This window comes from Dendrobates tinctorius, unplaced genomic scaffold, assembly GCF_039654945.1.
Source record: "Dendrobates tinctorius isolate UK_male_01 unplaced genomic scaffold, ASM3965494v1 ptg000513l, whole genome shotgun sequence".
Lineage (NCBI taxonomy): Eukaryota > Metazoa > Chordata > Amphibia > Anura > Dendrobatidae > Dendrobates > Dendrobates tinctorius.
Window position 1 is genome coordinate 614,176 of NW_027362172.1, and position 14,806 is coordinate 628,981.

Sequence of the window (14,806 nt, forward strand, 5' to 3'; positions counted from 1 at the left end):
TCCCATCTCCACTATGCGTACAAGGACGCAGGTGGCAGACCTGCGTATCCGCACATGCGGCATGTCGTTATAGACCGCTCAGTCTCTGCAAGATAAAGAACACAGTCTAATGTATAGGATGCGGTGAACACATGCGGAATCGCCGCGCGTACTAAAGCCGGCAGCGCTTTGGGAGGAGCGGATATCTGCTGTGTCCAGAGCGCTCGGAATACGCCATGTGGAAACATACCCTAGGTGTTCAGTTTTTCTGCAGCACCTCCAGAGGTAAAATTAAGTATTACACAGTGTCCATTCAAGTCAGTGAGCTGTCTGTAACATAATGCACAACAGGACAGGTCCTCCCCAGACTGAGACACTTTGTAGTTATTTCCCACTTTGGATAATAAATGTGGGTTTAAAGTGAATTAACCTTCTTTTTTATATATTTTTTTATTTTAAGTACATGCAATTACTCCAGAATACCCCCATTTCAAAGAAGGACAGAGCATATGTGACAGTGTAGGCACGCTGTGCTCTATATAAGATAATATTAATTTGACAGTACTGAATAGACACAGACGATGCTAAATTAGGACCGGGTACACAAAGTACCATAAAGAAAACGTGCGTTACTGCACAACCTCGATCTTTGTGTTCTTGGTCATATTGGTTTGGATGTGTGGTTTAGAGCACCTATACTTACACCACTGCGCTAACCCCATTTTATTTTTTTATTTACTGCATAAAAACGGTTATTGGCCATTTGTCTGGTGAGAGCCTAAAGCCATGTTCACACGTTGTGTTTTCGCTGCTTTTTTATGCAAATTTACAGCTGTGTTTTACAGTACCAGCAAAGCCTATGCGATGTCAGAAATCTCATGCACACAGCTTGTTTTATTTTCCTGATTGATTTGGAAAACTGCAGCATGTCACTTCTTTCACTGTTTTTTTTTTTCTGCGTATTTGAGGGTTTTTTTTTTTTCACTCATGGGAAACAATTGGTGGTGCAAAAATGCTGAAAAAAAAGCAGATATCTGTTTTTGCTGTGTTGATGAAAAAACCTAAAAGAAATTGCATAATCATTCTTTATGGGGCATTAAACTTTATTGGGATGCGCAAATGACAAAAACACAGCAAAAAAATGCAGCAAAACCTGTTTTTTCTGTTTGTTTTTTTTGCCGCTGTTTCGAGCAGGTTTTGCCTGCAGGAAAAAAAACCCACAGCAAAACGTGTGAACGTGGCCTAAGAGTAAGTTCACGGTGTGTTGTTTAGATGCAGTTTCTGAAGCCAAAGGAAGGAGTTGGTAATGAAAGGACAAACATTGTATAGGGAAAGTAAATACCTCCTTAGTTAGTCTATAAAAACTCCATAAATCATAAATACAGCACCTTGGCTCTCTTTACAAATATAATTGACAAGCAGTATGGAAAAAACTCTATACCCATCAACCTTTAGGGCTTGCTTACACTGAAAGTCTGGCATTGCATTCGGACCAGTGTTATTCAGAGAGGAAGAGCAGATCTGCAAAAATCGGCATGAGGAAAAAAAACAAACACCGCTTACTGCGATTGGCAGTGTCTCTCGCATGGTATGTGCCCATTCAAGTCAATGGGTGCGTGAAAAAACCATTGGACTGCACTTGGATGTCATCAGAGTGCAGTACAATATATGCCAAGACAGGCAATGGAGAAGATGGAGACATTAATCTCTCCTTCTCCTCCTCCTCACTTGTGTCTCGATTCTCGCATTTGAGTGGATCGGATCTGTTGCATGACCCTTAGCTGACGCTCGCAGCAGAGTTTGAGCCAAGTGTAATTCGCTTATTGCATCTGATTCTGTGGCATCGGGTGCTATACATCAATGTGACCGCGGCTTTATAGTTATTTACATAGGAGTTTGGATATTGTCTTTTTATGTGTGTTTACTGAATAATATATGAACGTAAGCGCATAATCTCCATTCAACGCTCTTAAGAATAGTGACATGGGTAATCTCTGCTGGGGCATTTGCTCCCATTGCCTGATGATCGGTGATTATGCACAACCATTCCTATAATATAGCAGATCGTATTCGACTGGGTTCACATCGCGTTAGGTACCATCCGTTACTAAGCGGCACTAACGCAATGTAACGGATCCGTTAGCGCACCCATTGCCCTCCATTATTGTAACGCATGTCAAAATCTGCATGCGTTAGCGATGGTGCATTACTTTGTGACGTACCTTCGAACACGGGTACGTTAGGTGGAACGGACGCGTTCACTGCGCATAGACCTCTATTGCTAACGCATGCCGACGCAATGCTAAATGCTAGAGAAAAATAGATTTTGGGCATCATCGTTGGCGCATCCGTTAAACGAATGGCATTAATGCGATGTGAGCCTAGACTTAGAGATTTGGAGGATTATGTTGGAGAACCATGTTAAACGTTTGACCTTGACCAGAGAAACTGTGACTAATGTGGTCAAGACCCCCCAATCCTTTGTTGTGTGGCTGAAGAGAAAGCACTTGCTATTATGAGGGTAGGATAAGGATTCTCCCTCAGGGGGAGTTCAGGCCGCAGTGCATGTGTGTGTGTGACGTGGGGTCTTTACATCATAGATGAGGAGAGCGAGGGACAGGCGCTACAGGCCGGGATGAGCACACGCTGATGCTGGCAGGGATTCAGCATTGCCCCCTCCCGTCACCACATCCTCATCCCCCTCCCATCTTCCCTGCTGCGCCTGTGCTAGCTAACAATGCAGCACAATAACCAAGGCAGCCGGCTCTCCAAGAGCTTCCATGAAGTAAGAGCAAAGAAGGCATCCAGGCAGGGGTGAGTTGGCACTGGTATTCCCACTCATTCCCTTCCGAATTACTTATGTTTTTGGATTTAGATGACCGTCACAATTTCGTCCCTGCAGGCCACCCCAGCAGCATAGACCCCTCAAAGTCTGCTTGTATACAAATGGTGGCCCTGCCAACTTCTAGGCATTTTTCCTTGGATGCGAACAATGGCCCTACAGCTTGGTATCGGAATATATCACCAATGAGGCTCCGTAATGCGTAATAAACTTTCTGCAGGGTATTGTCATGGCCCTCTTGATTTACAATGGGATGTAAAGCAGGCGGACGAGGCATGTTGCGTGGCGGACGAGGCATGTTGCGTGGCGGACGAGGCATGTTTTGTAAACAGTCTGAAGACGCCCGCAGGTTTTGTACCTTTTTAGCCTGAAAATGGTGACTTGTTTGTGCCTTTTCCTTTATCTTTAGATCCTTTCCCAATGTTGCTGACGGGATAAAGAATGGGCAAAAAATACTGCCTGTCTGTTTCCAATTGTCATAACCCTGTGCTCCTACACTGCAGTGACTATGCCACGTTTGGGGTCGGTTTTCCTTTTTGATGGATAATATACTATCTGCAGTTACAATTTTAGGGTTCCTAGATGTGAGGACGGTGGTGTGAATGCCCCTCTAATCATTTGGAATGATCTCTACTTCTTTTCAGACTTTCCCCCATGTGATCTGTTCTGTCGTGTGTGTACATATATAATATATATATATATATATATATATATATATATATATATATATATATATATATATATTATCTCCATCAGGCTCCCTGTATACTATTCAGGCAGCATACACAATATCAACTTTTCTGTATTACTAAAATACATTTTTCTTTTAGCCTTCAGGATAACTGCGGCTCACAAGGTCACTTATCCCTCCACATTACATTTGTCGTCCCCCCTCCTGGTGCCACCAGTTTCTGTGTGAAGAACACATTCCTGCTTTATTGGCACTCTGCCTTTTGCACTGCAGAGTCTTCCATATAAATTGGATTACTTTTTTTTAACCCTTGAGCCAGTGCCCTTCATATCTGCAGAATGTAGAAGAAAATTGTTTTTCCTTCTAGCCTTTTCTTTGTCAATCTCAGCCCTGCTGCTCCGAAAGTGTAAAGTTGGCCCTGACTAGTCCTTCCTCCTGCCGGGCTGCAGTGGGTTAAGGTCAGACATGTTATGGATGAGTGACACATCTGTTGCAGTGCTTTGCAATTCCACGGCAGTGATTTAATGTTTACGTGCCTAAGCAATACAGTGATTATGATTATACTAGCAATAATGGTGTCTCTCTAATTCCGAAGACTTTCCGCCATTTGTTCTGTCTCCTGCCTTGCAGGTACACAGGGTTACATCCATAGCGTACATTTTTTCACATTAAACGGAACTGTAATGGGCTTGAGCTTCAGCTCGGTGCAATTCTTAATAGACACGGTGCTTATAATGGCTAACATTGCAGCAAAGGCTTTCTTTAATGGTAATGCTTGCTAGGTATATACAAGGCTTAGTGCATTGCACACAGTATGGGCTCATTATATTTTGTTACTAAAGTCCACTTGGTTTTGTGTCTCAGGTTGGAACTTGTGGTATGTGAGTGTGATTTCTTGCGGTGTCTGAGAAGTTTAGTCGGTCCCCTGAGGACACTTCAGTAAGCAAAGTCATCACTTTTCATAGCGCCCTCCCCATCTCACAATCTCACAAATATTTTTCCATGGACCCTGTCTGGTATATTCCTTGATTGATGTCCCCTCTTTATAGCATTATTTACTGAATGTCTTCATTTACATTTAATTAACAAACTACCTTCCAGTCCTCCTGCAAGGATTTTTTTCCTGTCTATACATTCCCTGTGCAGACTCAACCCTCATCATCATTTTGGACGTTGCAGGACACTTAAAGGTTGGAGGACTTCAAGTTCTCCATAGTTTAGTGTGGCATCAAGCTAAAGATGACCTAAAATTGAACATAACTTACATTAACATTGAGTACATCAAAGTTTCCATATTGGGAAGATTTTTTTAGTTAATTTTTTTTTATTTTGCCTTCCTCTAATCAACAATAAGGGAGACACCTTTATAAAATTTACCAATTTGCTTTACGTCCTTTATCTCTCCGGTTGAACTTGGTGTATATAATGTATGCAATGTACTTTGCAGGAATAAGTGATGCCATTGCTTCAACCTTGATGGTTGCAGTCATGGTGATCACTTTTAAGTAGATTAGTGGGGGGGGGGGGATTCTAACCTGCTCTTTTAGTAGTTGTTCGACACGCCATTGATTGACTTTTAGTTTTTTCACAGTCGAGCAGCTTATGATTTACCTAGAATGCTACAGGTGAAATACTTGGTCTTTTAGTTATATGCATAGGTAGTATAGTAAATGCTGATGTATTCTGTTACATAGTAATTTGAGTCTACCAGTGACACTGCATTAATGCATAACCATGTACCAGCAGCTTAAGAGTCCATTGGATTTGCTATAGATGGCGAATATTATGGTTTATGGAAGTGGTTTGTCAATCACACTAATGACAGTGTTGCCACAGAGTTCTGTGCTGTTCTCCTATCCATTGGCACATATCTTCGCTGCTCTGATTGGGCTGTGATCATGTCCCTTCTTGCGTGCAGTTTTCAGGTCAGATAGAAAGCTCTCACATTCTTTTTAGACTGTCCTCATGTCACCGGCACGCTGCATTACTCCAGTATACAGGGCAATAACTCCCTGGAGCTGGCCTCTGATGTGTACTCTTACATGGGGTGGAGGAGTGGTGCTGGATGTGCTAGGGGTGTCTGCAATGCAGTGTTCCGAGATATCACTGGCATTCCTAACCGCACCAAACTGATGGAAGGACAGGGGCTGAATACGTGATCATGGCCATCGAGTGACAGAGCTGCCAGCAGGCTCGTTGCTTCCCTCATTTTCTGATCAATATTTTATTTCAAACTTTAAATTAAAACTTTATTTTATTTTTTTTAGCTTTGGATTATTTTATCCATTTTACATGCAAGTGTGTATAGCTCTTAATTTCCATATGTTATCCATTTTACATGCAAGTGTGTATAGCTCTTAATTTCCATATTTTATCCATTTTACATGCAAGTGTGTATAGCTCTTAAATTCCAGATTCCGTTATACGTTGCCCTCTTATTGTTTGGTCACCTGATCTATTACCATGTAATAAACCATGAATGCCAAGAACAATTACAATGCACAGTATACATTGCTTTGCAATAAATCTAAAAACGCTTTGATCTGTCGAAGCATAGGCTCCATGCACCAAGACCTGTAGTTTTGTGAGGTAGACCCTCCAAGGATCAAACGCTCTTCCGTCAGATCATGTATACAGATGCTCAAATGAATTGATCTCTGGGAAATTTGGAGGCCAAGTCCCCAGGTTTGTTTTTGTTGTGTTCCTGAACAATTTTTGCACAGAAGCAGGACGCATTATCTGCTAAAGGGGGCTGCTGCGATTAGGGAATAGTGTATTTGTATTTGGTCAGTATTTTACATCAGTATGTATAAGCCAAAACCAGGAGAGGAACAGTATAACAGAAACACGTCACCACTTCTGTATTTATCACCCACTCCCGGTTTTGGCTTACAAATACTGAGGTAAAAAACTGACCAAATACTGAATTTGTGAATGTGATCTTGGGGAATGAAGAGTTATAGCGCATTATCTGCAACAATGTTTAAGTAGCTGGTAACACCGGCAAGAATGTCAGGACTCAAGGTTTTTCTATAGAACATTGCTTAGGTCATGACATTGCAATTGCTGGCTTGACTTCATCCCTTAGTGAGTCTTGTTGCCAGCTCTTCTCCAGGAAAGAGACACATTCTCATCCAGCCGTCCACATGATGTGATCAGAAAGTTTCTTGTTGGTCTTTGGTACAGTTCTGATGCTCGTGTCCATTGTAGGCACAGGGGTCAGAGTGGGCACCATGCCTGCTCCATGCTATGTATCTCCATAAATGGTAAGCTGTTGTGTCCTGACCTCTTTACCATGGTCACCATTTTACTTTTCAGAAATTTGTGCTACAGCAACTTTTCTTTGGGATTCGACCAGATGGGCTTGCCTTAGCTTCCCAAGCGCATCTATCAGCTTGGGTGCCATCACCTTGTAGCTTGTTTCCTCGTTGTCTGATTTTGGACACACCAAAAAGACCTGTCATGTTGGAGTTCCTCTGACCCAGTCCTTTATATATCACAGTATGGCCCTTATCAAAGTCACTTGGATCCTTTGATCGAAGTTTGCAGACATTTTTTTTTTTTTAAGTTTCTGGAACATCAACTTTAAGAACTGACTGTCCACTTGTTGCCTTGACAGGTGCCATTATAACTGGGTAATCCTTGTTACTCACTCCAGCTGTCAGTAGCTTCAAGGTTATGATTTATTGGTGTACATTCTTGTAAGGATCTCCAAGACCACCTCATTATACATTTGTCTTCAATATGTTTTGAAGGTGTTATTTTTAAATGAGTTGTTCACTTGAAGATATGTTAAAAATCCGAATGTATACTGCTTAATATTCTCATATTACTTATCTCCATGGATGGATATTGTTGGGTTGTGCTTGTAAAAACAAGCATGTTTGCAATTTACTGTTTCTTAAAATTATTACTTGTTTTTGAGTGATTAACACTTTTTTTCAATTTCCTTTTGTAGCTTTTTGCCTAGACGACTGACCACCATTCCTGTCTAGCAGCTGTGGTTGAACATGCGCAGTGCACTCAAGCTCTTTTCTATTGAGCTTGTAACTACTGCTTTAAAGCTGGGGTTGCTGGAGAGCATATTACCGCCTATTCCCAGCCACTATCTGTGCAGCGTTTACAAGCTAGGCAACAACGGTGACTGATTTCCTAGGCATCAAGATGTAGGCAAAAGAAAAGTGTTAATGTCCAGAACAGATGAAAGTTTTTACAAGTAATAGATAGAAAAGTCCAAGCACTATCCAACAATATCCATCTATGAAGATGGGACTAACCAAATAACCCTATAACAAATATCTCCCTATCTCTGGATTTTCATGCCGGTCCTGGCAGCTCCACTTTCTGCTTGTGTTCTGCGCATCATGTGTTCTGTGCTCCAGTATGATGACATGTCAGAGGCTGTATGTTTGCCTCAATTGATTAGCTAGCCAGCCTCTTTCATGCATAGACAGAAAAGGCGGCTTGCTTTTAGATATGGTTTTCTCTGTAATGTTCATGAGTTTAATAGAGCATATACTTTCAAGATCTGGTCAGTGTCCATAGCTAAAGAGGAGACAAGTCTGGCTCTGTACACACAAGGGAGAGACCTATCAAACACTTCTATCAGCTCTAGGAAGAGTCGGCTGGAGGCAAAACTGTTTACTCCTCAGCTGGATCTTGATAGTATATCTAATCTGAAATGCTGGAGTGTACCTTAAGCTGGAGTCACACATAGCGACTCACCAGCAATCCCGACAACGATATCAACGTGTCAGGATCGCTGGTGAGTCGCTACATGATCGCTGGTGAGCTGTCACACAGGCAGCTTCACCAGCGATCAGCACCAGCGACGCCGAGCGGGCGTCTTCGCTGTGTTCGTTAGTTACCAGCGCGCTGATGCAGGGAGCTGGTAACTAACGTACACATCGGGTATCCAAGGGATGCACGTCCCTTGGATACCCGATGTGTACGTTAGTTACCAGCAGATCGCTGGTCTCCCGCCTGTCACACACAGCGATGCGTGCTGGCCAGCGGGAGACCAGCGACAAAAGAAATGTCCATCGGTTTCCTACAGCGATCCCGTCACACAGTGCTGGTCACGTCTTGAGCAGCGTGAACTGCCTGATGGGTTACCATTAACTGCTTAGCTATGTGATTAAAAGTCAACCAGTCGCCTTATCTTACAATGCTTGTTACATGCTGATAACCAAATCTCTCCTGGGTCACGCTCAATTTAAATGTAAAATTTCTTTAGAATTTCAACTTACTAATGTACATATATTAACTATCCTACTGTAAAGGTACTGTCACACTAAGCGATATCGCTAGCAATATCGCTATAACTTGTGATGTTATAGGGATATTGCTAGCGATATCGCTGTGTCTGATACTTACCTACGACCGGCTCCCCCGCTGGTTATCGCTGTTCGCGCGAGAACGTCCTGGACCGCTTCTCGTCGTCAGCTTCCTGCGGCACTTCCTGCTGTGAAGACAAGCGACGCGTGGAGCCGGGCGGGAGGACGCAGGATCGCCTGGTGTGACAGGTAAGTAGCGACCCCCATCCCCAGCGATGTCGCTGGTGAGATCTGCCTGTTTGGCAGCTCACTAGCGACCACTTAGCGATGTACCAGCGATCCTGACCGCGTCATATCGCTGGTCGGGATCGCTGGTACATCGCTAAGTGTGACAGTACCTTTACTCCCTTGCAGCACGCCCGCTGTATTGGGGTAATATTTAACTCCGATCTTTCCTTCCCTCCCCACATCCGATCACTCGCTTGCTCACTTCACTTTTACCTCAAAAATGTCTCTGGTATTTGACCTTTTCTTACATTTGACTCTGTTAAATCTTAAGGGCCTGTCACACTAAGCGATATCGCTAGCAATATCGCTATAACGTCACTGGTTTTTGTGACGTTATAGCTATATTGCTATGTCTGATACTTTCCTCCGACTGCTCCCCCGCTGGTTATCGCTAATCGCGCGACAACATCCTGGACCGTTTCTCGTTGTCAGCTTCCTGCTGGGGCTTCCTGCTGTGACGACGAGCGACGCGTGGACGCGGGCGGGAGGACGTCAGGATCGCCTCGTCTGACAGGTAAGTAGCGACCCCCGACCCCTGCGATGTCACTGGTGAGATCTGCCTGTGTGGCAGCTCACTAGCGACCACTTAGCGATGTACCAGCGATCCTGACCGCGTCATATCGCTGGTGCATCGCTAAGTGTGACAGTACCCTTACTGTTGCTCTTATTCATTCTCATCTGGACTACTGCAACTCTCTAGTAATCTGTCTCCCTGTTACTAAACTCTCCCAGCTCTAATCTTTTCTGACTGCAGCAGCCAGGATTATTTTCCTCTCCAAACACTACACTGATGCCTCTACCCTGTGCCAGTCGTTGCACTGGTTGCCCATACACTACAGCAGTGTTCCCCAACTCCAGTCCTCAAGAGCCACCAACAGGTCATGTTTTCAGGATTTCCCTTAAAATTGCACAGTTGAGATCTGCTCACCTGCACGGGCAATAATTTCACCACCTGGGCGATATTAAGGAAATCCTTAAAACCTGACCTGTGGGTGGCTCTTGAGGACTGGAGTTGGGGAGCACTCCACTACAGAGTCCAATATAAACTTATCACTCTCATGCACAAAGCTCTCCACAGTTCTGCACCACAATACACCTCCTCCCTCATTTCTGTCTATTACCCTACCCATGCCCTTTGCTTTGCTAGAGATTGGAGACTAAAGCCCCCGTCACACATAGCGATCTCGTTAGCGAGTTTTGTGACGCAACAGCGATCTCACCAGCGAGATCGCTGTGTGTGACACTGACCAGCGACCGGCCCCCCTGCCGGTTATCGCTGATCGTCTTGGAATAGCCAGGACATTTTTTTGATCGCTGGCCAGCACGCATCAATGCGTGTGACAGGCGAGAGACCAGCGATCAGTGCGCTGGTAACTAAGGTAAATGCAGGGTTTCTAAGCACCGGGCGGTGCTTAGAAACCCGATGTGTACCTTAGTTATCAGCACGCTGATGCAGGGAGCTGGTAACCAAGGTACACATCAGGTTTCTAAGTGACGCACGCCCCTTAGAAACCCAATGTGTACCTTAGTTACCAGCTCCCTGCATCAGCGCGCTGGTAACTAAAGTACACAGCGACGCCGCATGCTCGGCATCGCTGGTGAAGCTGTCTGTTTGACAGCTCACCAGCGATCATGTAGCGACTCCCCAGCAATCCTGACAAGTTGATATCGTTGTCGCTATGTATGATGGGGCCCTAAGGGCTTGTTGCCATTTGAGATGTAATTGGACGAGTGCAATCCGTTTTTCTTTTTTCGTTAACCTGCGGGGCAGCTCACATCTGCAATTTTCTCATGCCAATTCGGCATGCAAAAGAATCGCAGCATGCTACGAATGCATCCGTGAATTGGATTGCACGTACCCATATAAAAAATTACCCATATAGAGAAATTAATTTATCCGTCTTCTCCGTAGCTGTACTGCGATCCTCTCATGAAAGCAGGAGCCACGTATCATAAACATATCGCATCCGATGCTTTCGCATCAGATGTCTTTTTGCTAATGTGACTCTAGCCTAACATTCTCAATAATCCGAACCTCCCACTCCTGTCTTCAAGACTTCTCTTGAGCTGCGCCACTTCTCTGGAATGCACTACCCTGGACAATTCAATTAATTCCCAATCCCCACAGTTTTATGCGTGCCCTAAAACTGCACTTGGCCCATTGGCTCACCTCAGTTATGTAACTATTTCAGTTCTATCATTCAAAAAATGTTCAAAATCTGATCCTTCATATCATCTGTTTACACCCTCCCAATCACTTAACAGCACTTTGTATCTGTTCTTATTAAGATACTGGCTGGTGACTGGTAAATGCAGCATTATGTGAATACCCTATTTATTATATTGATGGATGGAGCTTACAACACAAGCACTTTTTACCATTCACCTTTCATGTCTCCCCCCCCCCCCCCCCCCCCATTTCACCATAGATAGTAGCTTGTGAGCAGGGCCCGCTCTCCTCTTGGTAGCAGTTGTGTTTGTCTGTACAAGTCCCCTCTGTAATGTGAACTGCTGCTGAATATGTTTGTGCTATAGAAATAAAAATTAACTATATTAAGTTTTGTTTTTTTTTTTTTCTCCCTCACATTTGGTAATAGGAATGCTACTGGCTTCTTTTATGTTTAACCATTGAGTGACTCTCAAAAATTCTAATATAAAAGTGTGATCTAGAATGCTAAATATAGTGTTTGCTTAGGTTCTTGCTGACAGATGAATCCACTAATAGGATCTTTATCGTTCTATTTATTACAAGGCAAAATTAAGTGATCAATGGCCAATGATCTACGGATGTATATCACCAGTGTAAAGGATGACCTGTGTAGTGAGTGCCACATGTATATAGCATGCACAGTTGAATCTCTATTGAATTTACTTGCTAAGGATATGTGCACATGTTCTGTATTTGCAACAGAAAAATCTGATGTGTTGGCAAAAACATGCTGCATAAAGTTCAATCATTTGTGATGTTTTTCCCATTCATTAGGCTAGTTTCACACTAGCGTTCTCGGGCACAGCGCAGGGTCGCCGCTAAGCCCCGGCCGCGCCCCCTCCGGTCAGTTCCTCCTCTGATCACATGGTGCTGCATGTGATCAGTGTACCCTATATTTAGCGGTGGGTACACTGACCGTGCTTAACGGGGGTGGGGCTTAACGGCGGCCCTGCGCTGCGCCCGAGAACGCTAGTGTGAAACTAGCCTTGGTGTGGGTGAAATCTGCAGCAAAAACGCTGAATTAATTGAAATGCAGCAAGTATAATATCAGTAATGTGTGCATGAGACTTCATGAATAACTTTCACTTTGCTGATACTAGAAAATCCTTCCATATCTATGCAGTAAAAAAAACACAAAACTGCAGTGTGCACAGACTCAAACTCTTTTGAACCAAAAAGCGAACAATTCTGTAACTGGTTGCATATATTGAGGCACACGGCAGCAGCTTGTATCCCTCCAGTGCTATAGTTTCTCAGTGCTGCTTCGCTTGCGCCAGTCGATCGCTGCAGTGTCCTTTCTAAGCACAAGGGTAATGTAATGTAAGGTAACTGGTATGGCTGTGCTGATCAGGTTCTTCTACATTATACAGAGTCAGGCACTTAATTACAGCATGGCCCAGAAGGCCGGAGCAGTAATGCTGTGCATTGTACCGTGCAGATGGCTTTAAAGGACACACATCATTAAAGAGGTCACAAACAGATGTGATTAAGGTCCCCAGGGAGTAATGATCTAGGGTTAGATGCCTGGCTCCTGCAGTAATGGTATGGCTTCCAGTATGTGAGCTCTGGCTGATCGCACTCCATGTAATTGATATTTACCTTGCACCAAGAGTGTGTATAATGGATGATTAAAAGTAATCCTAGTCTGTTTTCTGTGCAGGTGTAGTGACATGCAGCGGACCCCACGCGCGTCCAGTTTCCGGGTATGACATCACATATGAGGTGAGAACAACATTGTGTTTTGCCTGTGTATCCCCAGATGTCTGTACAATGATAACCTACCGGATGATCTGAGGCCCCAGATAAAGCCTCCCCACATGTCCATGCTGTACCGGCGGCTGGGAAGGACCTAATCTCTATAATCCTCCCAACCAGATGGGCCATGTCTAGTCACTTATTTGTCAGGTAACCTCTTCTTGTCAGCACCATATTTTGCAAGGCTGTTAACTCATTGATTTATCCGGGGTAAAGCCCCTGTCACACATATCGATCTCGCTAGCGAGATCGCTGCTGAGTCACAAGTTTTGTGACGCAACAGCAATCTCGCCAACGAGATCGCTGTGTGTGACACTGACCAGCGACCGGCCCCCCTGCTGGTTATAGCTGATCGTCCTGGAATAGCCAGGACATTTTTTTTGATCGCTGGTCTCCCGCTGGCCAGCACGCATCGCTGCGTGTGACAGGCGGGAGACCAGCGATCAGCGTGCTGGTAACTAAGGTAAACGCAGAGTTTCTAAGCACCCAGCGATGCTTAGAAACCCAATGTGTACCTTAGTTACCAGCTCCCTGCATCAGTGCACTGATAACTAAAGTACACAGCGACGCCGCGCTCTTGGTGTCGCTGTGCTGATCGCTGGTGAAGCTGTCTGTTTGACAGCTCACCAGCGATCATGTAGCGACTCGCCAGCGATCCTGACAAGTTGATATCGTTGTCGGGATCGCTGGTGAGTCGCTATGTGTGACGGGGCCCTAAGAATAATCAATAATTTATGATCTGAAAGGGAAAATATGGAGGCCTTCTCGTCCATGTCCTCTTTGCCATACAGAATTTATATGCAGACTGTCCTATACATCTGCTTCATACGAAGCTGAGGAGGCAGACTTCTCTAACAAGATTCACATGGCCTTCTAAGCAGTGGAGGCAAAAAATAGATAATTCTTGCAGGAATATTGGATGAGATCATATGACTTGGAACATTATAAATCTGAAACTCTAGCAGGCAATGGCACGCAACTTATATTTTTGCTTGATGATTTGTGTAGAATTCATTGGCAGCTGTTAATTATAAAGGACATGTTGTACATTATATCATGTTCTATGTTGTACTTTTTTTTACATTGTTTCTATCAATTCTTTGCATTATCTGGCAAGTACCATAAGTTCGTTGGGGGACGAGTTGTGGTTGGCGTGCCCAGATCTAAAGGTACTGTCACACTTAGCGATGTACCAGCGATCCCGACCAGCGATATGACGCGGTCAGGATCGCTGGTACATCGCTAAGTGGTCGCTAGTGAGCTGCCACATAGGCAGATCTCACCAGCGACATCGCTGGGGACGGGGATCGCTACTTACCTGTCACACCAGGCAATCCTGCGTCCTCCCGCCCGGCTCCACGCGTCGCTCGTCCTCACAGCAGGAAGCGCCACAGGAAGCGGACGACGAGAAACAGTCCTGAACGTTCTCGCGCGATCAGCGATAACCAGCGGGGGAGCCGGTCGTAGGTAAGTATCAGACACAGAGATATCGCTAGCAATATCGCTATAACGTCACTAGTTATAGCGATATTGCTAGCGATATCTCTTAGTGTGACTGGCCCTTTAGACCAGATCCATGACCAGGAGCTTGAGATGGTGATCACCTGCGCTCAGGGAGGGGATGGTGAATTGCTTCGTATCGAGAGCCGAGCCAAGAGCAATTAAAGGAGTAATCCGGCTCTGCTCACTTCGTCATCGGATTACACAAAAAATTGTCCAGTGATAAACACTGGCACTTTAAGATAATAGAACACCAAAAAGCCTAA

At 44.5% G+C, this 14,806-nt stretch overlaps 1 protein-coding gene across 7 annotated transcripts in view; it reads left to right on the forward strand.

Moving 5' to 3' along the window:
• LOC141078153 (nck-associated protein 5-like) overlaps positions 1-14,806 on the forward strand; it is a 74,484-nt gene that overhangs the window by 44,023 nt on the left and 15,655 nt on the right. For 4 of the 7 annotated variants that reach the window (XM_073564986.1, XM_073564988.1, XM_073564989.1 and 1 more), the window contains one exon: positions 12,946-13,007. Coding sequence is in view for 2 of the 7 variants with exons in the window: in XM_073564984.1 (XP_073421085.1) it covers positions 11,846-11,897; positions 12,946-13,007 (114 nt within the window). In the remaining 5 variants the exon portion in view is untranslated. Of the gene's footprint in view, positions 1-2,711; positions 2,794-11,830; positions 11,898-12,945; positions 13,008-14,806 lie in introns of those variants that run through there. The other 3 variants (XM_073564984.1, XM_073564985.1, XM_073564990.1) reach the window with 2 other exon arrangements.